The sequence below is a fragment of the Geotrypetes seraphini genome, chromosome 10 (genome assembly GCF_902459505.1).
Source record: "Geotrypetes seraphini chromosome 10, aGeoSer1.1, whole genome shotgun sequence".
Taxonomy (NCBI): Eukaryota; Metazoa; Chordata; class Amphibia; order Gymnophiona; family Dermophiidae; genus Geotrypetes; species Geotrypetes seraphini.
Window position 1 is genome coordinate 133,771,882 of NC_047093.1, and position 26,603 is coordinate 133,798,484.

General features: G+C 45.9%; 2 protein-coding genes across 2 annotated transcripts in view; one reads left to right on the top strand and one right to left on the bottom strand.

Moving 5' to 3' along the window:
- LOC117367629 (zinc finger protein 493-like) overlaps positions 1-10,163 on the bottom strand; it is a 34,374-nt gene extending 24,211 nt beyond the window's left edge. Inside the window, exons 1-5 of the mRNA XM_033960377.1 lie at positions 9,921-10,163; positions 4,428-4,554; positions 3,184-3,297; positions 2,969-3,079; positions 1,385-1,516 (exon numbers count right to left, since the gene is read on the bottom strand). Of these exons, the coding sequence (XP_033816268.1) occupies positions 1,385-1,516; positions 2,969-3,079; positions 3,184-3,297; positions 4,428-4,554; positions 9,921-9,980 (544 nt within the window). The 5' untranslated portion in view covers positions 9,981-10,163. The remainder of the gene's footprint in view (positions 1-1,384; positions 1,517-2,968; positions 3,080-3,183; positions 3,298-4,427; positions 4,555-9,920) is intronic.
- Positions 1-26,603, top strand: part of LOC117367669 (zinc finger protein 493-like) — a 156,069-nt gene that overhangs the window by 100,669 nt on the left and 28,797 nt on the right. Inside the window, exon 8 of the mRNA XM_033960451.1 lies at positions 8,079-8,082. Within this exon, the coding sequence (XP_033816342.1) occupies positions 8,079-8,082 (4 nt within the window). The remainder of the gene's footprint in view (positions 1-8,078; positions 8,083-26,603) is intronic.

A 26,603-nucleotide genomic window follows, 5' to 3' on the forward strand; every position in this document is an offset into this window, starting at 1 on the left:
TTTTTTTTTTTTTGGAAACACAAGAAAAGAACGACGAAAACCAGCGATTCTGAGAAACATAAACCCAAAAACGCAGACAAAAGAAGGCACAAGTGAAAACACTTCATGCAGCGTCGAAGACGGACTTCTCGGCTCCGAGGAAAAATAAGAAGTGAGGAGACGTGCCTAATGTCGGGCGGGAAGGCACTCGCGCATGTGTGGTGCGGGCGACTCGAAACTTCAAGTTTCTTCAAACTGCTTATGAGGCGTCCGCATCGGGGCTCCGTTGGATCACGTCACCCACTTGTGAGAATACCTGCCTGCTTGTCCTTGGATAAGCTGCAATTCTGTAACCAGTGCCCAGAACTTGGGTGCTGATTAAAGAATCACGGCTTTGAGGGAATCCCTGACGCTCAGCTGATGGGAGAGGGGGGAATTTCCCTGCCTTGACTGGCTGCTGCGGTCTAAGCAAAGATAGGCAGCTGAAATGTAGGCCACGGTTTCCAAGGCCTACATTTCAGCCGCCTATCTTGGTGTGATTCAAGGCTGGGAAAGCTACTTTGAAGGTTGGCTATGCCTAGTTTGGCATTCCGCAGCCTAAAGCAGCTTCGTAGCCATGATTCCAGTAGCCATGATTCCAGTGGCCATTTTAGCCACTTTTTATTTAGGCGTCTTTAGGCGTTTCAACCCTGCCTTTTCTGATCGTTGGCAGGGCGCCAACCTATGCCTAAATTTAGGCGCTGGTTATAGAATTTATGTTCAAATTATTTTTATTATTCCAACAAAAACAAGCAAATACAAGTGATAGCGTCAGTCAAGAAGGAACATTACAAATATATCCCCCCTCTCCCCCCCATCCCTCCCCACCCCGAGAGTCCAGAGCCAAAACAAAAGCTGAGAGTCTGAGTTAAACCTAAAGGTTCAGAAGTCTACTGCGAGCACGTGGTGTAAGGTCCTGCCAGAAGCATTCCCAGGTCTGACAAAATCTACGACCCGGTCCATATTCCAAGTCTCCCACTAGTCGCCGCACTAGCGTTGCATGAAATATTATGAGGGATCTCCATTGAGCATAGGACGGGGGATCACTGGAGAGCCAGTTAGTAAGGATAGCTTTTGGTTGTAGAATTTAACTCAGGTGTCAATAGATGATGAAGGGAAGAGACAGATAGGAAAGTGCTGGGGGAGAATGAGAAGAAATTAAAGGCAAAAAGGCAGATCTAATAAAGAAAGGAGAAAAGTAGAAATAAGGGAGATAGAGCAAACATATTATCCTCATAACAAAGGTTAGAAACAGAAGCAGGGATTATAGCACCTCATTCTAACAGTGCCTGGGCCAGAGGAGGCGTCTTTCTTGTAGAAAATATTTGCATTACCCTATTTTTCGCTTTAATCTAAGTTACATCACCTGTTTCCTGCAGTTCCTCACATGTGCCTGTAGGGGTCAGATTTCCTCTTTCCTCAGGTTCCTGAGGCTCAGTCTTGAATCTCTCTTGCTCAAATCGGATTAAAATGTCAGGCGTGACATTATGGGAGCCTGCTGTATGAAAAAGATATTACGTTTATTTATTTATCAAGTTTATTTTAATTTGATGAGTCACTTAATTTAATTTTTAATAAGCGAGTTACAACATTGAAAAAAAAATCCAAAACCATTTATTTTAACATAACATTTAAAAATTTTAAAACAATAGGGATTTATTAACCACCTTTATGAAGAGATTCACCCAAGGTGGTGTACAGCAGTTATAATTCAACACAAACTTATAATTTTATTAACAGCATAACAGTAGTAAAAAGAACAAATATAAACATAAATACAATGAATGAGGTAAATTCAAAATCAGCAAAATGAAACTTAATAATAGGACTATCATGAAATTTCAAACATATACTTATTGACAGCATTGAAATTCAAATAAGAGAAAGAGAAGCAGATTCCTGAGGGCATAAAGTATCTGAGAGCAGAGGCTCAGCTGTACTGTTTCCAGTTTGTATATTCTGCCTTTAGCTCTCTGGCTCTTCTCTCTCTTTTTATTTTTTATTTAGAAGATTTAAAATTTACCATGAGGCACTTAGGACAGACTCATACCCTACATCAGGGGAGCCATGGGAGTGTAAGATAAGTTTGTTTTTTCTTTGGTATACGGACTTTGTTTGTAACATAGGGAAACGAAACGAAAGGGTAAGGTAAAGATTTACACACCCAACAATAAAGGCCTGCCGTTACAAAAGATTCCTGGACAGAACTCTAGCCTTCCAGGCAGGTAAACTGAATGACTGGCTGGGTAACATTATCATGCTCTCCTCTTCCTATCAAGGCTTCAGAAAATTAGTAAAAACAAAACTGTTCAACCGATTTGTCACTTAAGACTTTGTTGTTCATTATCTCTCGTATTCTGTATCCAATTCATAGCTATGTCGCTGACTGTCCAGCGCCTCTTATTTGTACTTGCTTCCAGTGTACTTGTATTCATTTATTCTATTTTGTAACTTATCGCTGACTGTCCAGCTCCTCTTGTTGTAAACCGCCTCGAACTACCATGGCTTTGGCGGTATATAAGAAAATAAATTATTATTATTATTAATGCAGACTTCCAGTAAATTAACCAAAAAAGTGAATGAACGGTGTTGCATGCAAACTTGTACAAATCAATCTATTAATATTAAAATGCATTAGTGTAAACTGCATTATGCACTGTGATTTACACTAATCCACCACCAATACAAAAACTCCTTCAACCTGCATCCTGTTCCCTCCATAACAGAGCAGTCTCCTCATCACCACCATTTCTTTTAACAATACAGATTTCTCAGTCCCATGACATTAAGATGAAGGATTTTGCCTGTCAGTTGCCTCCTCCATCTCCAGGGCAGCCTACACCATTGAAAGTAGGGAAAAAACCAATGAGAAGAAGAGAGGATAATGACCTTTTATCCCTCCAGCATTAAATTACTGAATAGTCCAGGCTGGAGGAATTTTATTACTTACTTGTTACAGGAGTGTGAATCTGTTCAGATGTCTCAAATTCAGGATCCATGAAGGGGAGATCTTCCTCTTGCTTAACACTCAGTGAGAACACAGACGTTACAACAGGAAGGCCTGTGATGAGGAAACACATTTACAAGGATTCACCAAGCATATACATTTAAGTCTCCAAATGATATGAAAATACAGAGCCCTTTAAATCCTAAACATTTACTTACCCTTCATGGAGTCAAGTGGGTTTTCTTTTCCTTCCCACTTAAAGTCTTGAGTGAAATATTTCTCATCTTCCTTTTTAATCTTAAATATAACATCAGGATTAACAATTGAGTAACCTGTTAATAAGGAGGAAGAAAATGACATTTAATTGTATATAGAAATGCTATGGAAGTATCATTTGTTTCCTGTTCTGAAGAAGTACTGCATGAAAGTGTGCACGGAGGAGTTTGTGGGTGGAGGAAGATCTGAGTATTTGTCTGATAAAACTTTGAGAGTTGAGGCAGCTACAACCCGCCACTTGATTATGCATAAACCTTGGAGACATTTTGCTTCATAGTCCTCCTAGATGGAGGCATTGCAGATGTCAGTCTTCTTGTTGATATCTACTACTATTCAAAAAGGGTTATACATTGGACAGTACGGTTGACTAGTGTGCAGTTGACATGTGATGTCCTCACACAGAATTTGAGTTCACAGGAAGAACTCTGAATGGTAAATCCTACATAAGAACATAAGAACTGCCATCTCCGGATCAGACCTTCGGTCCATCAAGTCCGGCGATCCGCACACGCGGAGGCCCTGCCAGGTGTACACCTGGCGTAATTTATAGTCCACCATATCCTTATATGTCTCTCTTAAGGAGATATGCATCTAGTTTGCTCTTGAAGTCTAGGACGGTCGATTCCGCAATAATCTCCTCTGGGAGTGCATTCCAGGTGTCAACCACTCTCTGAGTGAAGCAGAACTTCCTGACATTAGTCCTGAACCTGTCCCCCCTTAGCTTCATTACATGTCCTCTAGTCCGTGTCAAATTGGACAATGTAAATAATCTTCTCTGCTCTATTTTGTCGATTCCTTTCAGTATTTTGAAGGTCTCCTCCTGGTCTTCTGTACCAAACTTTTGTTCTATAGCAGGGGTTCTCATTCCAGTCATGGGGACATTCCAACCACTCTGGTTTTCAAAGTATCCACAATGGATATGCATAAGATAGATTAGGCAGAGCATGCAAATTTATCTCATGTATATTCATTGTGGGTATCCTGAAAACCTGACTGGTTTGGGGTGTCCCGAGCTGATCATGGATGAAGCCTCTATTTTAAGGTCTTTCACTGGCTCCTGTTAGACATTGGATGGCATCAGAAGCCAGGTTCTAAATGTCAACATGCCCATGGGACCCAGTATCTGTGATTTTTATCCCACCAATTTCCTAATGAGTGAAGTAGATGATACAGAAAAGATATTTACCTCGTGACAAGAGGATCCCATGAACCTCCTTGATGACTTTCTTGTAAAGCTCCTTCTGCCATTCTCCCAGAATGTTCCACTCCACTTCCCAGAAATAAGCAGCGACATCTTTGAATGTGACCAACGCCTGGAAAAGGAAATAGGACACCCTCAGCCACAGTTTCACTGGGTTTATTAGATTGTTATATGAGCTCTGTCAGTGAGGTCAGATCGCACTGGACAGCAGGGTTGATGGGTAAACACTGCCTTTTGTAATTTGTACCCAAATGTGTGAAATTCTTCTCTTTTGCTCTGCTTTCACCCAGAGGTCTGTGTTCATATAAAACTATTGTCAGGGAAACTAGTCCCAATACCCAAGAAATTTCCTTTATCAAGCAAAATGTACCCAAAACAACAACAGAAACCACAAATAAACTTAAATAATCAAATTAGTTTATTGAAAGAATTTTTTTAATATAACTCTATTTATATCAATCGCAATTACAAACCCAGAAAGTAGAGTCAAGAGAGTACAATCAGACCAGAAGTCCACATAACATAGATCAACATACCCTATGCAGTAAAGTGCCCACCACCTTCCCAGGTTGCTATCAAAATATCCCACAAAAGAAAGGACAGGGTGTTTTAAAACGGTACCGGGGGGAGGAGGAAATAATTCTTAGTAGGCTGGGATGGATCCCTCCTGTCCCAGCCTACCACTAGACCACCAGAGGTGAGGGGGGCAGATTACATTTCAGGCAGTGGGACGGGGTACAGAGCCTAGCAGGATGCAGAGCCTGGCAGGAAGATGGGACAGGGTGCAGAGCCTGGCAGGGAAGGGAGGACAGGGTGCAGAGCCTGGAAGGGAGGAGAGTCTGGCAGGGAGAGGGGACAGGGTGCAGAGCCTGGCAGCGAGTGAGGGAGGCTGGGTGCACAATTTGGTTCAGAATGTTTTTTTCTTGTTTTCCTCCTCTAAATCTAGGGTGCGTCTTATAGACCAAAAAATACATAGAAACATAAAGTATGATGGCAGAATAGGGTCGGCGGCCCAACAAGTCTGCCCACTCAAGAACCCTCCCTCAGTAAGTCTGACCTCCCTCAACAAATCTGCCCCCTCAAGAGTCCCCCCTCCCATGAGAATCCATCTTATAAGCATAGCTCTGTAGCGACCCCACTTGTCTGTCCCATCGTCTCTTGAATTCAAGCACACTACTGGCCTCGACCACCTGGCGTGGTAGACCATTCCATTAATCAATCACCCTTTCTGTGAAGAAGTATTTCCTGGTGTCTCCCTTAAATCTTCACCCTTTAAGTTTTAGTGGTCACTATGGGACCTGTAAGAGAAAATATTTCTTCCTCCACTTCAATGCGGCCCGTGATGTATTTGAATGTTTCTATCATATCCCCCCTTTCTCTGCGCTCTTCGAGAGAATATAAGCGCAGTCTATTCAGACGTTCTTTATATGGGAGATCTTTAAGTCCTGAGACCATCCTAGTGGCCATTCTCTGGATCGATTCCATTCTCTTCACATCCTTTTGATAATGCGGCCTCCAGAACTGGACACAGTACTCCAGGTGCGGTCTCACCATGGATCTGACAACGGTTTCGGCTGATAAAGCTCCTTCTGATGCAACCCAGCATTTATCTAGCCTTTGCCAAAGCTTTTTCCACCTGATTTGCAGCTTTCATGTCTTCCCGGATGAGTACTCCCAAGTCCCTTTCTGCAGTACCAAGTCCCTTTCGGGTATTTTTCAAAGAGGTCAAGGCAGATGACTTTAAAATATGTAATGCCACTTCAGTAACTACTATAGAAAACTAGACAAATATAATGCAACATATAGACAGCAGATATAAATTCTCAAAACTGACACGTTTTGATCACTAAATTGAAAATAAAATCATTTTTCCTGCCTTTGTTGTCTGGTGATTTCATGAGTCTCTGATTGCACTGCCTATCTTTCCCCTCGTTAAAAGGCGTCATGTATGCAGGTAAATTAGGGAAATCCCTTTTCTTCAAATTCACTGAGCTTTGGAATAACTTCCCTGCCCCGCTGCGGAACCTAGGCTCATTCCAATTATTCCGAAAGCAATGGAAACCTGGCTTTTCTCCAAAATGTAAAGCTATCTATTTAAAATGTAAAGCTAGCTATCCTCTTCATAACCTCTAATTTCTTATTATGTCCTTCCCTCATTTATTGAATTATCTGTAAACTGTGCCGAGCTCTATCTTTATGGAGATGGTGCGGTATACAAACTTAAGGTTTAGTTTAGTGTTGCCAATATTTCTTTCTGTCTCCTGCACACTTCCTCTCCTCCGGATCTCATTCCATTCCCCAACCAACATCTTTCTCTGTCCCTCCACGATTCCAACTTTTCTTCCTCTCTCCTCCACTCCTATTGGCAACACGTCTCCCTCTCTCTCACTGTCCATCTGTCTTGAGAGATCCAGGCATCTCTCCCACCCTCTACTGCCATATCCAACATTTCTCTCTCTCTTCTCCCCTGGATCATGTGCAGCATTTCTCACCACTGCCACCAGCCCCATTTCTCCTTCTATCACCCCTCTTCAGCACAATGCCACATCTCTCCATCCATCACTATGTCCAACATTCCTCCCCCTTGCATCTCTTTCAATCTGTCTGTTCCCTTTCCACCACCAAATCCAACATTTCTCCCTCTCATCCTTCTATTACCCATGCATTTCTACCTCACTCCTTTCTGTGTGCCCAATTTTCCTCTTTCTTCCTTTCTCCATGTGCCATCATCTTTCCCTCTCACATACCCATGCTCAACAGTTCTCCTTTTCTATTCCCTCCCTCCTATGTCCCAAGTTAGTGCCCCCTTCCTCCCTCCCTTGAGTCCCATGTTCATGCCCCCTCCCTTCCTTCTGTGTAGGGGTAGGCCCCGCTGTGACACGAAATAAAAAAGAGACAAAATTTTAAAATTATAACTTCTGATGGAATTCGATATGTCATATTTACAAAATGGAGAGAACAATAGCTGTACAAAAAAGGGAATTTTAATAAATTTAAAGAGAGGGGTCATTAACAAAATATTACGTTATAAATACAATTTAAGGTAGAAGGGATGGGGGTGAATTTGAATTTATTAAATGATTAGATCACTAGGAAAGATTATTGGTGTGATATATTTGATTGAATGTAAGACTGAAAGGGAGGGAGGGATGGGATAAAATTTTTATCTATTAGTGTCATAAATGATAGAATTTCAAATGATGTATTTATTGACTAATGTTTAATATATATGTACCATATTTGTTGTAAGATGAAATATGAATAAATTATTTAACAAAAAAATAAAAATGAAAATGCGCAAAAAACAGCGACCCTGAAAGAAAAAAATACAGAAACTTCAGTGAGACAAGGCATGAAGTTGAACTAAGTCTAGCGCAGAGCGTCGAAAAAGGACTTCTCGGCTCTGTGGAAAACTGAGAACTGAGGAGACGCTGAGGAGGCACGACCTACGTTGGGCATGAAGGCACTCGTGCATGCGCGGTGCGGCAGTTGTGAACTTTCTAAAGTTTTACAAGCAAGTATGCTTGTAAGGCTGTCCACATCGGGGCTCCGTGGATGACGTCACCCACATGTGAGAATATGCTTCCTGCTTGTCCTGGGATAATATTGGGGGGTTTTCTACTTTAATAAAACAAGTTCAGTATAAAACTATTTGAGGCTTGTGCGGATGGGATCAGATGGTTTGCGGGAACGGGGCAGAGATGGGGACTGAACTTACGGGGACGGAGACAGGGACAAAATTTTTCCCTGTGTCATTCTCTAGTCATTAGCGTGCGCCAATGCAGTTAGCGTCCCTTGATAAATTCTCCTTAAATGAAGTAAACCTGGAAGTTCAAGGTGGTCCACAGCAATCAAGCATAGTCATACAATACAAATCATCAATCTGCCTCCAACAGGTTAAAGTCTAATACCAATAACCAAAAGGGACCAAAAAGGAAAGAGAAGGAAAGGCTGGAAGAGCTGCAGAAGAGAAATAGAAGTTGCTTACCTGTAACGGTAGTTCTCCTTGGACAGATGATCTTACAGCCACACAAGAAGGTGACTTCCCCGTAACGGAGCCGACCCGGCAGTTGGTATTAAAAGCCTCCTGCGTGGGAACCGGTAATGCATCGACCAGTTTTCTCATATCTTCCATCCTATATAATAAAAAGCTAGCCGCGCATACGCACTCCTATTTGCGTGTTCCGTGCGCTGTAGGTCTGTGGCCGCAGGAGTGCGCATGCGTGCCTACCTGTGACAGTACCCAGCACTCTTGGACGCAGGCCTTCCTGCTCTTCAACTCCTCCGAATCCTTTCGTAAACGGCGACCGCCGAGGGAGTCCGCACCACCCGTCGTGGCCTCCCCCGAGGTGAGGTCGAGCTGCGTACTGACCTCTCCGACAGGTCGTACCGGTGCGACAGCCACGTGTAGGTCTGTCTCTGCAGCAGCTTCAGCGCCGAGGTCAGCACCATGGCACGCCAGGCATGTCCCTGCCTCCTCCACCACTGGGGCCGGCGGCACGAGCCGCCTGGCCGGTGCTTAGGCCCCGCCTCTCCACTTCTACCCGACACGGCGCCGCCAGACCTGGACAGCTTCACACGAGGAAATAACATTATGGCCCGACACTCACAGACCCGCGAGCAGAGTTGCCATGGAAACCCAGCCGCCATAACAAGGCAGCAAGACTGGTCCTGGAAGAGAAAGGGAAAGCGAGGCAGAAAATGGGTGAGAACAGGAGAGCAAAAGGGGAAGGGGAGGAAGAGTGGGAGAAACCCCGGCCAAAACCAAAAATAAAAACAACCACTGCCACAGAGGGGGAAAGGGACGCTTCCATTTGGGGCAGGGAAGGTTGGGGCTTAATAGGCTCCAGGGACATGGGAGAAAAGGGGGCTGGAAGCTGAAAGGAAAAAGATGGGAGAAGAGGGCTGGGGGGGGGGGGACTAAAAAATGAGTTTGGAGCTGGGGCTGAAAATAGGGGAGGAAATGTGAAGGGGCTGAAAATGTGAAGGAAGGAGGCTTTAACAGGCTTAAACACTAACTTTTTGCCCTCCTTTGCCCTTTCCTTATGTATCCAAGTTCGTCTGTATTGTCAGTTTGTTTTTTATCCCCCCTTTTAAGGTTGCACACCATATATTTTTAATGTTACTCGCTTAGTATGTAATAAGCGATTTATCAAATTTAATTAAACTTGAAACTTGATCAGGTAGGAGGAGAGCCCGAGGAGGAGGAAGAAGGAAATCCTATGCTTAGATTTCCTCTGAACCTTCCTGGGTGGACTGGCTGAGGCAGAGTGAGCATGCCGGTCTGGGGAGGTGGAACGCCGTGCTGCAGGCTCTGTGAGGAGAGTAGCTCAGTGCATTTGGGCGGGAGGGCTGGCGCATGCGCAAAGCTCTTTAGCTTTGCAGCTTTTAGACTGACGGGTCGGCTCCGTCACGGTGACGTCACTTTCTTGTGTGGCTGTTAAGATCTCTGTCCAGGGAGAAACAAGAATTTCTCACCTGATCAGAAACCAGGGCAGCCATTTCCTCTGAATTTTGCAGCTGCTGGGATGGATTCATTTCCCTGTTCCTGGAATGATGAGGGAAACAAGAAGAGGCTGAGCCAATTCTTGAATCTTCTCGTCTGAGTCTCCCAGGGATTCCCAGTTGCAGGACACAAAGTTCTCTGCTTTGTCTTCGGAATCTTTTCTGTTCTTTGCAGCCCTGCAGACACTAGAGCAAGAGGCAGCAACAGAGCATGTGCAGAGCTCTTCACCCCGCCCCTCCTGCCGAGGTCATCCTGGAATATCCCTCCTTAAGGTGGTTGTCTGCACATGCTCAGTGGCTGCCTCTTCCTCTAACAGAGCATGTGCAGAGCTCTTCACCCCGCCCCTCCTGCCGAGGTCATCCTGGAATATCCCTCCTTAAGGTGGTTGTCTGCACATGCTCAGTGGCTGCCTCTTCCTCTAACAGAGCATGTGCAAAGCTCTTCACCCCGCCCCTCCTGCCGAGGTCATCCTGGAATATCCCTCCTTAAGGTGGTTGTCTGCACATGCTCAGTGGCTGCCTCTTCCTCTAACAGAGCATGTGCAGAGCTCTTCACCCCGCCCCTCCTGCCGAGGTCATCCTGGAATATCCCTCCTTAAGGTGGTTGTCTGCACATGCTCAGTGACTGCCTCTTCCTCTAGTGTCTGCAGGGCTGCAAAGAAGAGAAAAGATTCCGAAGACAAAGCAGAGAACTTTGTGTCCTGCAACTGGGAATCCCTGGGAGAGATTATACCTGAGATTCAGGAATTGGCTCCGCCTCTTCCTGTTTCCCTCATCATTCCAGGAACAGGGAAATGAATCCATCCCAGCAGCTGCAAAATTCAGAGGAAATGGCTGCCCTGGTTTCTGATCAGGTAAGAAATTCTTGGACAGAGATCTTAACAGCCACACAAGAAAGTGACGTCACCGTGACGGAGCCGACCCGCAGTCTAAAAGCTGCAAAGCTAAAGAGCTTTGCGCATGCGCCAGCCCTCCCGCCCTAAAGTATCCCACCTGGCCCCTAATATAAGCACACCCCCAACCGGCAAACCCAGTTTTAAAAGTTTCCGCGATCTATCCGACTCGGTAGTCTGAACGGTGTCAGCCGTTTTTATATCGCTTCAACTCTTAATTAATCAACATTTCGCTACACGATATCGACTTGGCAGCGCTCTGGTTCAGCATGTCAGAAAAAGCCAAACCTGGTTTCAAACGCTGCTCCACGTGCTCTTCGAAGATGTCGGCGACTGACCAGCACGCCTCGTGCATCCGATGTCTGGGCCCCCACCACCGGACTTCTTCTTGCGCTCACTGCGCTAAATTAAACAAGCGCTCGCTCAAAATCCGAGTGCTTAAACTTAAGGAATTCGAGCTCCCTAACGCGGCCTCCGCTCTCCCCTCCGCCTGCCAGCAAGGGGCATCGGAGCCGCAGGGACCGCCTCCCAAGGGGTTTCTGATCAGGTAAGAAATTCTTGTTTCTCCCTGGACAGAGATCTTAACAGCCACACAAGAAAGTGACGTCACCGTGACGGAGCCGACCCGTCAGTCTAAAAGCTGCAAAGCTAAAGAGCTTTGCACATGCGCCAGCCCTCCCGCCCAAATGCACTGAGCTACTCTCCTCACAGAGCCTGCAGCACGGCGTTCCACCTCCCCAGACCGGCATGCTCACTCTGCCTCAGCCAGTCCACCCAGGAAGGTTCAGAGGAAATCTAAGCATAGGATTTCCTTCTTCCTCCTCCTCGGGCTCTCCTCCTACCTGATCCCCTCTAGTGTTTAAGCCTGTTAAAGTCTCCTTCCTTCACATATCCCCTATTTTCAGCCCCAGCTCCAAACTCATTTTTTAGCCCCCCCCCCAGCCCTCTTCTCCCATCTTTTTCCTTTCAGCTTCCAGCCCCCTTTTCTCCCATGTCCCTGGAGCCTATTAATCCACCGAGAAGCCCCACCCTTCCCTGCCCCAAATGGAAGCGTCCCTTTCCCCCTCTGTGGCAGTGGTTGTTTTTATTTTTGGTTTTGGCCGGGGTTTCTCCCACTCTTCCTCCCCTTCCCCTTTTGCCCCCTCTCACTGTTTTGCTCTCCTGTTCTCACCCATTTTCTGCCTCGCTTTCCCTTTCTCTTCCAGGACCGGTCTTGCTGCCTTGTTATGGCGACTGGGTTTCCATGGCAACCCTGCTCGCGGATCTGTGAGTGTCGGGCCCTAATGTTATTTCCTCGTGTGAAGCTGTCCGGGTCTGGCGGTGCCGGGTAGAAGCGTGGAGGCGGGGCCTAAGCACCGGCCAGGTGGCTCGCGCTCCGGCCCCCAGGAGCCCGAGCCCAGCGGCAGGGGAGGCAGGGACATACCTGGTGTGCCATGGTGCTGACCTTGCCGCTGAAGCTGCTACAGAGACAGATCTGCACGTGGCTGTCGCACCGGCACGACCTGTCGGAGAGGTCAGTACGCAGCTCGGCCTCACCTCGGCGGAGGCCACGACGGGTGGTGCGGACTCCCTCAGCGGTCGCCGTTTATGAAAGGATTCGGAGGAGTTGAAGAGCAGGAAGGCCTGCGTCCAAGAGTGCCGGGTACTGTCACATGTAGGCGCGCATGCGCACTCCTGCGGCCACAGACCTACAGCGCACGGAAATAGGAATGTGCATGCGCGGCTAGCTTTTTATTATATATGATGATGATGGAAGATATGAGAAAACTGGTCGATGCATTACCGGTGCCCACGCAGGAGGCTTTTAATGCCAACTGCCGGGTCCGCGCCATCACTGAGACGTCACCTTCTTGTGTGGCTGTAAGATCATCTGTCCAAGGAGAACTACCGTTACAGTTAAGCAACTTCTATTTCTCCTCTTGTGCAGCTCTTCCAGCCTTTCCTTCTCTTTCCTTTTTGGTCCCTTTTGGTTATTGGTATTAGACTTTAACCTATTGGAGGCAGATTGATGATTTGTATTGTATGACTATGCTTGATTGCTGTGGACCGCCTAGAACTTACAGGTTTACTTCATTTAAGGAGAATTTATCAAGGGACGCTAACTGCATTGGCGCACGCTAATGAATAGAGAATGTCACAGGGAAAAATTTTGTCCCTGTCTCCGTCCCCGTAAGCTCAGTCCCCGTCTCTGCCCCGTTCCCGCAAACCATCTGATCCCATCCGCACAAGCCTCAAATAGTTTTATACTAAACTTGTTTTATTAAAGTAGAAAATCCCCCAATATTATCCCAGGACAAGCAGGAAGCATATTCTCACATGTGGGTGACGTCATCCACGGAGCCCCGATGTGGACAGCCTTGCAAGCATACTTGCTTGTAAAACTTTAGAAAGTTCACAACTGCCGCACCGCGCATGCACGAGTGCCTTCATGCCCAACGTAGGTCGTGCCTCCTCAGCGTCTCCTCAGTTCTCAGTTTTCCACGGAGCCGAGAAGTCCTCTTTCGACGCTCTGCACTAGACTTAGTTCTACTTCATGCCTTCTCTCACTGCGGCTTCTGTATTTTTTTCTTCCAGGGTTGCTGTGGTTTTTTTTAAATTCTTTATTCATTTTCATCTTACAACAAATACATATATATTAAACATTTGTCAATAAATACATCATTTGAAATTCTATCATTTATGATACTAATAGATAAAAATTTTATCCCATCCCTCCCTCCCTTTCAGTCTTACATTCAATCAAATATATGACACCAATAATCTTTCCTAGTGATCTAATCATTTAATAAATTCAAATTCCCCCCTCCCATCCCTTCTACCTTAAATTGTATTTATAATGTAATATTTTGTTAATGGCCCCCATATCTCTTTAAATTTATTAAAATTCCCTTTTTTTGTACAGCTATTGTTCTCTCCATTTTGTAAATATGACATATCGAATTCCAACAGAAGTTATAATTTTAAAATTTTTTCTCTTTTTTTATTTTGTGTCACAGCGGGGCCTACCCCTATACAGAAGGAAGGGAGGGGGCATGAACATGGGACTCAAGGAAGGGAGGAAGGGGGCACTAACTTGAGACATAGGAGGGAGGGAATAGAAAGGAAGAACTGTTGAGCATGAGTAAGTGAGAGGGAAAGATGGTGGCACATGGGGAAAGGAAGAAAGAGGAAAATTGGGCACACAGAAAGGAGTGAGGTAGAAATGCATGGGGAATAGAAGGATGAGAGGGAGAAATGTTGGATTTGGTGGTGGAGAGGGAATGGACAGATTGAAAGAGATGCAAGGGGGAGGAATGTTGGACATAGTGATGGAGGGAGAGATGTGGCATTGTGCTGAAGAGGGATGATAGAAGGAGAAATGGGCATAGGGCTAGTGGGCAGTGGTGAGAAATGCTGCACATGATCCAGGGGATAAGAGAGAGAGAAATGTTGGATATGGCAGTAGAGGGTGGGAGAGATGCCTGGATCTATCAAGACAGATGGACAGTGAGAGAGAGGGAGACGTGTTGCCAATAGGGGTGGAGGGGAGAGGAAGAAAAGTTGGACTCGTAGAGGGACAGAGAAAGATGTTGGTTGGGGAATGGAATGAGGTCCGGAGGAGAGGAAGCGTGCATGAGGCAGAAAGAAATATTGGCAACACTAAACTAAACCTTAAGTTTGAATACCGCACCATCTCCATAAAGATAGAGCTCGGCATGGTTTACAGGTAATTCAATAAATGAGGGAAGGACATAATAGGAAATTAGAGGTTATGAAGAGGATAGCTAGCTTTACATTTTAAATAGATATCTTTATGTTTTGGAGAAAAGCCAGGTTTTCAGATGCTTTCGGAATAATTGGAATGAGCCTAGGTTCCGCAGCGGGTCAGGGAAGTTATTCCAAAGCTCAGTGAATTTGAAGAAAAGGGATTTCCCTAATTTACCTGCATACATGATGCCTTTTAACGAGGGGAAAGATAGGCAGTGCAATCAGAGACTCATGAAATCACCAGACAACAAAGGCAGGAAAAATGATTTTATTTTCAATTTAGTGATCAAAACGTGTCAGTTTTGAGAATTTATATCTGCTGTCTATATGTTGCACTATATTTGTCTAGTTTTCTATAGTAGTTACTGAAGTGGCATTGCATATTTTAAAGTCATCTGCCTTGACATCTTTGAAAAATACCCGAAAGGGACTTGGTACTGCAGAAAGGGACTTGGGAGTACTCATCCAGGAAGACATGAAAGCTGCAAATCAGGTGGAAAAATCTTCGGCAAAGGCTAGACAAATGCTGGATTGCATCAAAAGGAGCTTTATCAACCGAAAGCCTGAAGTCATACTGCCGTTGTACAGATCCTTGGTGAGACCGCACCTGGAGTACTGTGTCTAGTTCTGGAGGCCGCATTATCAAAAGGATGTGAACAGAATGGAATCGATCCAGAGAATGGCCACTAGGATGGTCTCAGGACTTAAAGATCTCCCATATAAAGAACGTCTGAATAGACTGCGCTTATATTCTCTCGAAGAGCGCAGAGAAAGGGGGGGACATGATAGAAACATTCAAATACATCACGGGCCGCATTGAAGTGGAGGAAGAAATCTTTTCTCTTACAGGTCCCACAGTGACTGCTAAAACTTAAAGGGTAAAGATTTAAGGGAGACACCAGGAAATACTTCTTCACAGAAAGGGTGATTGATTAATGGAATGGTCTACCACGCCAGGTGGTCGAGGCCAGTAGCGTGCTTGAATTCAAGAGACGATGGGACAGACAAGTGGGATCGCTACAGAGCTATGCTTATAAGATGGATTCTCATGGGAGGGGGGACTCTTGAGTGGGCAGATTTGTTGAGAGAGGTCGGACTTACTGAGGGAGGGTTCTTGAGTAGGAAGACTTGTTGGGCCGCCAGCCCTTTTCTGCCATCATATGTTTCTATGTATTTTTTGCTCCATAAGACGCACCTGACCATAAGAAGCACTCTAGATTTAGAGGAGGAAAACAAGAAAAAAACATTCTGAACCAAATTGTGCACCCAGCCTCCCTCACTCCCTGCCAGGCTCTGCACCCAACCCCACACTCAGGCACTGCACCATGTCCCCCCTTCCCTGCTAGGCTCTGTACCCTGTCCTCCTTTCCGTGCCAGGCTCTGCAGCCTGTCCCCTCTCCCTGCCAGGCTCTCCTCCCTTCCAGGCTCTGCACCCTGTCCTCCCTTCCCTGCTAGACTCTGCACCCTATCCCATCTCCCTGCCAAGCTCTCCTCCCTGCCAGGCTCTGTACCCCGTCCTACTGCCTGAAATGTAACCTTCCACCCCCCTCACCTCTGGTGGTCTAGTGGCAGGCTGGGACAGGAGGGATCTGTCCCAGCCGACTAATTATTTCCTCCTCCCCCCGGTACTGTTTTAAAACACCCTGTTCTTTCTTTTAAAACACATACATACACCGCACCCGCCCGCCCTTCCTTTTAAAACACCCCTGCCCTGCAGTACCTTTTTAAAAAAAAAAAAAATGCAAGATAGCAGAGATGTTTATTTCCAAAAGCTAACATTTAAATTTATAAATGCAAAATAAAATACTTTTTTTCTACCTTTGTTGTTTGAACATTTTTTTTTTTTTTTGTAATTTACTTTCTCCATGTGTCTCTCTTCTGTTTTTATCTGTTTCTTCTGTTTGTACAGGGTCTCCTGTCCCTCTGACATTTCTTCTATTCCAAGGTCAATCATCCTTGTTCCTTCTGCACCCCTATTTGCCCTACCCAGCATCTTCCTTCTCTGTCCCTATCCTTCCTCCATGTCCCCATCTGCCCCTTTTCCAGCATTATCCCTCAGTGTCCTAATCTCCTCCATTTTCTAGCATTGCCTCTATGTTCCACTGTTCCTATCCTCTCCCTGTCTACCACTGACAGTCTGCATCCCTGACCCTGTGATCTTTCCTCGCCCAGCATCTCTCTTCTATGTTCTTATCTCTCCCCATGTTCAGTTTCTCCCCTGTCTCTTCCCTTCTTCTAAAGATACCCTCCCCCACCCCATTTCACCTCACCTCAATGTCACATATCTTCCTGGCCTGCCCCTCCTCCCCGATGCTGGCATCTATTCCCCTCTTTCCCTCCTCCAATGCAGTCCCTTTCTTTCCTCTCCACCTGCTCTTCCCAATCCCCATGTTCCGCCTTACTACTCTGGCAGCAGCAATTGGATGCAACCTTCCCCGCAGTACCTTTTTAAATGCTCCTTAAACCTGGTGGTCCAGCGGTGTATGGGCCGTTAGGAGCGTGCTTTCTGGGGCACACCGCTAGTCACATTCTCCCAGTCTGAGAACTTCCCATTTATGCCCACTCTCTGCCTTCTATTCTCCAGCAATTTGCCTATCCATCTTAGTATATCTCCTTCTATTCCATGGTCTTGCAGTTTCCTGAGAAGTCTTACATGTGGAACCTTGTCGAACGCTTTCTGAAAATCCAAGTATATAATATCCACTGGTTCTCCATTATCAATTTGTCTGTTCACTGTCTCAAAAAATTGAAGTAGGTTCGTTAAACATGACTTCCCTTTCCTGAATCCATGTTGGCTGGCTCTCATCAGGTCGTGGGCGTCTAAGTGCCGGATTATGCTATCCTTAATCAGTGCCTCAACCATCTTCCCAGGGACCTACGTGAGACTCACAGGTCTATAGTTGCCTGGCACTCCTCTCAATCCTTTTTTAAATATTGGCGTGACGTTCACTATCTTCCAGTCGTCTGGTATCTGTCCTGTTTTGATTGACAGGTTGGCAAGTTTTTGCAATAGTTATCCGATTTCCACTTTTAGTTCTTCCAAGACTCTCGGATGAATTCCATCTGGTCCAGGAGATTTGTCACTTTTGAGTTTGTCGATCTAGCGGTAAATCTGGTCCACGTCCACTTCTACTGTGGTGAAGCTGTTCTCTGTTACTCCTTTGAACACTTTCACTGCTTCTGGAATTGTTGCAGTGTCCTCCTTCGTAAAGACAGACGCAAAGAAGGAATATAGTCTGTCTGCAATTTGTTTGTCTTCCTTGATGTACCCTTTCCTTTCCTGGTCGTCCAGCGGTCCCACCGCCTCTTTGCGGGTTTTCTCCCTTTCACGTACCTAAAGAAGGGCTTGAAGTTTTTGGCCTCCTGCGCTATTTTCTCCTCATATTCCTTTTTGGCATCTCTCACCGCCCTGTGATATTTCTTCTGATCATCTTTGTGTTTTTTCCAAGTTTCGAATGTTTTCGTGCGTTTCATGTTTTAAAGGAGTCTTTCTTTTCTTTTATGGCTTCCTTCACTTCTTTAGTAAGCCACGCCGGCTCTTTTTTGCCTTTGGTTTTCTTTGCTTTGGACATCCGCGGAATGAAGAGGCTTTGTGCTTCCGTGATAGTATTTTTCAGAAGGGACCATGCCTGATCTACCGTTTTGACTTTGCCCTTTTTTTTCTTGATCCATTGTTTCACCATGGTTCTCACACTATACTAGAATATAAGTTGATCCGAATATAAGTCGAGACCCCCTTCCCCCCCAAGGAGGAAAAATGGTTGACTCGAATATAAATCAGGTTCTGCACTCAGCCCCCTTCCCTCCATTACTCCCCTGTCAGGCACTGCACCCAGCATCCTTCCATCCTCCCCTCCCCTGTCAGGCTCTGCACCCTTCCTTCCTTCCCCTGTCAGACTCTGCACTCTCCCTCCCAGGCTCTGCCCTCTGTCCCCACCTCCCTGCTCTATCTTCATACCTCTGCCGATCCGATGCAGGTGCAGCGGGTCCTCTGCTTATCGCTGGTGGATAGGAGCAAGCTTTCCAAACTTCTGCCCCATTGCTAACCGGCTGCGCAATCCAATTCCTTCATATGAGCTGTACTAGCAACAGCACGATTTGGCGCTGCTTCTCAGCACTGAGCCGGCTTCCTTACTGGCTCCGACGATACACGGACCGTGTTGGATCCACAGTTCCCATCTTATGGGTCCTGGATATTTTATTAAGTGGATTTTATGACTGTATATTCAATAAAGCCTGCATCTTGGACATCTTATCCACAATGTTTTTGTTTTTGGCAGCTCCTGGATGGGGACATTATTAAAGCTTTTCCTGAGATTCAAGCTCAGTTCTTTACCTGCAGGTAAAAAATTATCTTATGAGGGCCGTGGAACTTCGAGTATTCCAATGTTCACCATTTGATGAACTAATTTTAGGGTTCCTGGTGCGCAGAGGATGTATTTCCTAATTGTATAAATTATTACATTCAGACAAAGACCAGAAGACATCTTATATGAAGGCTTGGGAGGGAGATCTTGGGCTGACTTATACGATGGAGGAATGGGAAAGTATTTTATGGCGAATTCACCATGTAGGGGTGGCTCCACTATTGGTGGAGAATGGACTCAAGATGTTGGTGTGATGGTACATAACACCAGCCCTTCTTAGCAAAATGTATACAAGTTGTTCAGATAAATGCTGGAGAGGCTGTGGACAGCAGGGTACATTTTACCATATGTGGTGGGAATGCTTAAGGATCAAGAGATATTGGGAACAGGTCTTTGGATATGTGAGTTAGCTTCTACAGATTCCGGTGGCAGTGAGGGCAGAAACTGCATTATTGGGGGTAATACCAGGAAGGGTGGAGGATACTCAGGACAAACTGGCTTGGCTGGCTTTCACGGCAGCCCAGTTAATATTGGCATATCATTGAAAAAGCCCTGTTGTACCAATCTTGATACTTATAAATGAAAAATGTGTGTGTGGGGGGGGGGAGATGAACAATAAAGACTTTCTACTTTGTTGACGTGAAGATGGCAACAATTTCTAGATATTTGGGGTAGGTATTTAGAGGTGGGGGGAGGTAGATAATAGGAATGAGGAGGGTACTGTTAGGGTAGGTTAAGGCAGTGTTTGTATAGATATGATGTTGGCCTAGCCTCTTTTGTTGTGGGGGGACAGGAATTGACTAGTGTTGACACTTGTTTTGCTTTGGGGGTGGGTGGGAGTTGGATGTGGGGGAAGGGAGGAGGGGGAAGGGTACGGTGGGACCTAGGGGATGTTTGTGTTGTGGGATATTTTGATAGCAACCTGGGAAGGTGGTGGGCATTTTGCTGCATAGGGTATATTGATCTATGTTATGTGGACTTCTGGTCTGATTGTACTGTCTTGACTCTACTTTCTGGGTTTGTAATTGCGATTGATATAAATAGAGTTATATTAAAAAAAATTATTTCAATAAACTAATTTGATTATTTAAGTTTATTTGTGGTTTCTGTTGTTATTTTGGGTACATTTAGCTTGATAAAGGAAATTTCTTGGGTATTGGGACTAGTTTCCCTGACAATAGTTTTATATGAATACAGACCTCTGGGTGAAAGCAGAGCAAAAGAGAAGAATTTCACACATTTGGGTATAAATTACAAAAGGCAGTGTTTACCTATCAACCCCGCTGTTCAGTGCGATCTGATCTCACTGACAGAGCTCATATAACAGTCTAATAAACCCAGTGAAACTATGGCTGAGGGTGTCCTTTTTCCTTTTCTAGAAATTAGTCACATTCAAAGATGTCGCTGCTTATTTCTGGGAAGTGGAGTGGAACATTCTGGGAGAATGGCAGAAGGAACTTTACAAGAAAGTCATCAAGGAGGTTCATGGGATCCTCTTGTCACGAGGTAAATATCTCTTCTCTATCATCTACTTCACAGCCTCATTAGGAAATTGGTGGGATAAAAATCACAGATACTGGGTCCTGTGGGCATCTTGACATTTAGAACCTGGCTTCAGATGCCATCCAATGTCTAACAGGAGCCAGTGAAAGACCTTAAAATAGAGGCTTCATCCATGACCCCAAGCCAGTCAGGTTTTCAGGATACCCACAATGAATATACATGAGATAAATTTGCATGCTCTGTCTACATCTATCTTATGCATATCCATTGTGGATACTTTGAAAACCAGAGTGGTTGGTATGTCTCCATGACTGGAATGAGAACCCCTGCTATAGAACAAAAGTTTGGTACAGAAGACCAGGAGGAGGATTTACCATTCAGAGTTCTTCCTGTGAACTCAAATTCTGTGTGAGGACATCACATGTCAACTGCACACTAGTCAACCGTGCTGTCCAATGTGTAACCCTTTTTGAATGGTAGTAGATATCAACGAGAAGACTAACATCTGCAATGCCTCCATCTAGGAGGACTATGAAGAGAAATGTCTGCATCACATCTCCAAGGTTTATGCATAATCAAGTGGCGGGTTGTAGCTGCCTCAACTCTCAAAGTTTTATCAGACAAATACTCAGATCTTCCTCCACTCACACACTCCTCCGTGCACACTTTTATGCAGTACTTCTTCAGAACAGGAAACAGATGATACTTCCATAGGGTTTCTATATACAATTAAATGTCATTTTCCTCCTCCTTATTAACAGGTTACTCAATTGTTAATCCTGATGTTATATTTAAGATTAAAAAGGAAGATGAGAAATATTTCACTCAAGACTTTGAGTGGGAAGGAAAAGAAAACCAACATGACTCCATGAAGGGTAAGTAAATGTTTAGGATTTGAAGGCCTCTGTATTTTCATATCATTTGGAGACTTAAATGTATATGCTTGGTGAATCCTTGTAAATGTGTTTCCTCATCACAGGCCTTCCTGTTGTAACGTCTGTGTTCTCACTGAGTGTTAAGCAAGAGGAAGATCTCCCCTTCATGGATCCTGAATTTGAGACATCTGAACAGATTCACACTCCTGTAACAAGTAAGTGTAAAATTCCTCCAGCCTGGACCATTCAGTAATTTAATGCTGGAGGGATAAAAGGTCATTATCCTCTCTTCTTCTCATTGGTTTTTTCCCAACTTTCAATGGTGTAGGCTGCCCTGGAGATGGAGGAGGCAACTGACAGGCAAAATCCTTCATCTTAATGTCATGGGGCTGAGAAATCTGTATTGTTAAAAGAAATGGTGGTGATGAGGAGACTGCTCTGTTATGGAGGGAACAGGATGCAGTTTGAAGGAGTTTTTGTATTGGTGGTGGATTAGTGTAAATCACAGTGCATAATGCAGTTTACACTAATGCATTTTAATATTAATGGATTGATTTGAACAGGTTTGCATGCAATGCAGTTCATTAACTTTTTAGTTAATTTATTGTAAGTCTGCATTAAAGTTAATGAGAACTGAGACAAACTTTTATTATGAACCAAAGAGTATGAAAAGATCAAAATACCATAAGAACATAAGAATTGCTGCTGCTGAGTCAGACCAGTGGTCCATCTTGCCCAGCAGTCTGCTCACGTGGCGGCCCTTAGGTCAAAGACCAGTGCCTTATTTGAGTCTAGCCTTACCTGCGTACATTCTGGTTCAGCAGGAACTTATCTAACCTTTTCTTGAATCCCTGGAGGGTGCTTTCCCCTATAACAGCCTCTGAAAGAGTGTTCCAGATTTCTACCACTCTCTGGGTGAAGAAGAACTTCCTTTTGTTTGTACGGAATATATCCCCTTTTAACTTTAGAGAGTGCCCTCTCTTTCTCTCCACCTCGGAGAGGGTGAACAATTTCTATTTTTGTATCACTTGGTAAACTGGTATAGTCCTTACGAATGGGTTATATGCCTCACTGCTAACAGCAGGTGGAGACTGAGCATAAACTTGTATATCAGGCTAGAATCTGCCCAGCAACTCAGTCTTCTTCAGTCTCTGTTAAAGCAGGTGGATAGACAAGGGCGATCCAGTCGACATTGTTTATCTGGATTTTCAGAAGGCGTTCGACAAGGTTCCACATGAACGACTATGTCAGAAAATTGCGAGTCATGGAATCGAGGGTGAAATACTCACGTGGATCAAAAACTGGCTGAAGCATAGGAAACAGAGAGTGGGGATAAATGGACAATACTCGGACTGGAAGAGCGTCACCCGTGGGGTGCCGCAGGGCTTGGATCCGTGCTCTTCAACATCTTTATAAACGATCTGGAAATTGGTACGATGAGCGAGGTGATTAAATTTGTGGACGATACTAAGCTATTCAGAGTAGTGAAGACTCAGGAGGATTGCGAAGATCTGCAACGTGACATAAACATTTTTGAGAAATGGGCTGCGACATGGCAAATGAGGTTCAATGTGGATAAGTGTAAGGTGATGCATGTCAGTAACAAAAATCTCATGCACGAATAGAGGATGTCCGGGGCTGTACTTGGAGAGACCTCCCAGAAAAGAGACTTGGGAGTTCTGATCGACATGTCGATGAAGCCGTCTATACAATGTGTGGCAGCGGCAAAAAGGGCAAACAGAATGCTAGGAATTATTAAGGGGATCACGAACAGATTGGAGAGGGTTATCATGCCACTATACCGGGCATAGTGCGCACTGCCTGGAATACTGTGTCCAGCACTGGTCGCCGTACATGAAAAAGGACACGGTACTACTCGAAAGGGTCCAGAGAAGAGCGAGTAAAATGGTTAAAGGGCTGGAGGAGCTGCCGTACAGTGAGAGATTGAAGAAACTGGGCCTCTTCTTCCTTGAAAAGAGGAGACTGAGAGGGGACTTGATTGAAACGTTCAAAATACTGAAGGGAATAGACTTAGTGCCCCCCCCCCCCACTCTACTCCTCTCTCATCCAAGCACCCGAGGGTCTGTTGGGATGAGGATTTTTGCCCAAAGGAGCAAGATCTAATTGATGAGGACATAGATCCTTGGGGAGATTTCCAAGATCCTCATTGTGGGTCGGATTCCGCCAGCGAGGGGTTCAAGCACCCCCCTGCTGGCGAAGATGTGTCTGTGGTGCACATTTTTCATCAGGAAGAGCTTCATGAGTTAATTCTTTAGGCTTCCTCAGTTTTGCACTTTGCGGACACCATGTCGGAGCTCCCGCGTACGGTGGACCCCTTGCTTAAGGGGATTCGCTCTGCTTCCCGCTCTTTTCCTATGCATCAGGATATTTGGGACATTATGTTCACACAGTAGCAGGTGCCGGAAGTTCCCTTTCGTTTTGCCCACCTGTATCCCATTCCTGAAGGGGATAGGGACACTCTGAAGTCGCCTTTTGTGGATGCGGTGGTCTCAGCCATCTCTAAGAGGCATACTGTGCCTGTTGAGGGCGGTGTGGCCTTGAAGGACCCGGAGGAGCGTAAGTTGGAGTCAAACATAGTTTTGATGTGACAGCTCTGGCGCTCCATGCGGTGATGTATGGCAGGCTGGTGGCATGGACGAGTTTTCGCTGGGCTGAGCATGTTCTTGACTGTAAAACTGAGGATTGGGAAGTGCTCAAGTGCGAGGTGGCAAAGATTGAATTTAGTGCTTCTTATCTTTCAGGTGCCAAATATGACCTCTTGCGAGCTTCTGCCAAGTCGTTGGCGTTTGCAGTGGCAGCTCGCTGTACCTTATGGCTTTGCGCTTGGTCGGTAGACTCGGCGTCCAGAGCTAAGTTGACAAAGTTCCCTTTTAAGGGATCTTTCTTGTTTGGTGAGGACCTGGACAGGTTGGTTCAGACTCTCACTGATTCTAAAGTGCATCGTGTGCCTGAGGGTAGGCCTAGGCCGCTGACTCGAGGTGGCGCTGCTCGTGGGCATGGTTTCCGCCCTGGTCGAGAGGCTGCCTTTTTTCATTCCCCTGGGCTCTGTAGAGGCAGGTTCTTCCAGCGCATGCAGCACCTGGAGTATCTTGGGTTTGTGTTTGACACCTAATTGGGGAAGATCTTCCTTCTGGAGGCCCAGATAAACAAATTGCAATCTCAGATTCGCCTCTTATGGCATCCCGTAGTTCTCAGGTACAAGATTTCCTCCCAAGTCTTGGGATTGATGGCGGCTCCCCTTGATGTAGTGAGGTGGTTGTGGGCCCACATTTATCCTTTTCAGTATGCTCTTTTTCGGAGGAGGTCACCTCAGAGGCACAGTATGGATCACCCTGTTCCACTTCTGGGCTTAGCTCGGGGCAGTCTTTGTTGGTGGCTCCAGACCCCCCATCTTGTACAAGGGGCAAGTCTGGATCAGCTGTAGTGGACGGTGCTGCTCACGGATGCCATTGTTCTCGGTTGGGGGGCTCCGTGTCTAGGTTACTCAGCTCAGGGCATCTGGATCACAGAGGAGGCCTCTTGGTCAATCAATGTCTTGGAGTCCAGAGCCATCCATCTAACGTTGCTAGCCTTCTAGTCCTTTCTCATGGGCAAGTCAGTCAGGGTTCTGTCGGACAATGCCACGACTGTAGTCTATGTCAATTTTCAGAGGGGCACTTGGAGCACTTTGGCGTCACAGGAGGTGACTCTGCTCATGGTCTGGGCGGAGTCACACCTTCAAGAACTATCAGCTTCCCACATAGCCGGAGTGGAGAATGTTCAAGCGGACTTCCTCAGTCATCACATGCTGGATCCCAGAGAGTAGTGTCTCAGCCCAGTGGCTTTTCAGTTGATAGTGCAGTCTTGGGGTCAGCCCCTCATGGACCTGATGGCCACAAGTGTCAATGTCAAAACACCCCGCTTCTTCAGTCGTCACAGAAACGGTCAGGCCGAGGGCCTGGATGCTCTGGGTCAACCATGGCCAATAGAGGGGCTGTTGTATGTGTTCCCTCTGTGGCCATTAGTGGGCAGAGTTCTTCTCCACATAATTTGCCATCTGGACCTCGTGGTTCTGGTGGCTCCGGATTGGCCTCGACGACCGTGGTACACGGATCTGGTGAGGCATCTGGTGGTGGACCTCTTCGTCTGCCTCTCTTGGATGACTTATCTCAAGGTCCCTTTCCAATGTTCAATCCGGGTCCTTTTGTCTTATGGCTTGGCTCTTGAAAGGGGTCGCCTGGGTAAGACGGAGTATGCAGATAAAGCAATATCAATTCTCTTGGGGTCCCAGAGGCTTTCCACCTCTCGGGCTTCTGTAAGGGTTTGGCGTCTATTTGAGGAGTGGTGTGATGCGCGTGGAGTGGTCTCTTTTCTCGCTTCCCTGCCTAACATCTTAGAGTTCTTGCAGGATGGCCTGGATAGGGGACTGGCTTGGTCTTCTCTCTGAGTTCATCTTGTGGCCTTGTCAGTCTTTTGGGGGTTATTGAAAGGTCAGCGTTTGACTGCCATTCCTGATGTGACTCGCTTCTTGCGGGTGGCCATGTTGCTCAAGTCTCCCTTATGACCCTCTGTTCCATCTTGGGATCTGAATCTGGTTCTGTCAGTTCTAGTGCGCCGTCCTTTTGAATCATTGGGCGACTGCTCTTTGAAGGACCTTACTTTTAAAGTGGTCTTCTTGATGGCTATTACTTTAGATAGACGTGTTTCTGAACTGCAGGCTTTCTCTTGTAGGGCTCCTTTTTTGAAGTTTTCTAGGGAGCGGGTTATCTTGAGGCCTGTTCCTTCCTTTCTACCAAAGGTAGTTTCTCCTTTTCATGTCAATCAAGCAGTGGTCCTCCCGGTGTTGGGTAGCCGGGAGGGCTCTTCCGAGCAGAGTCAGCTGCGCAAGTTGGATGTCAGTTGGGTTCTTCGCTCTGATGTACAGAGGACCCAAGAGATCAGGAAATCAGATCATCTCTTTGTCCTTCTAGCAAGTCCTCGTAAGGGAGATAGCGCTTCTAAGGCACGCTGGATCAAGGAGACTATTGCTTCCGCTTATCTTCTGAAGAAGACGCCTGTTCCAGAATTTCTTAAGGCTCATTCCAGTAGGGTCAGGCAGCTTCTTGGGCTCAATCTTCTCTGGTGCCTCCAGTGGATATTGCAAGGTTACAGTTTGGTATTCTCTGCATTCCTTTGTAAGATACTACCATGTGGATGTTCAAGTGCGTCAGGACGTGGTATTCGATGAACGTGTTATAGTATCGGCCCTTTGGGGGTCCCACCCTTAATGGG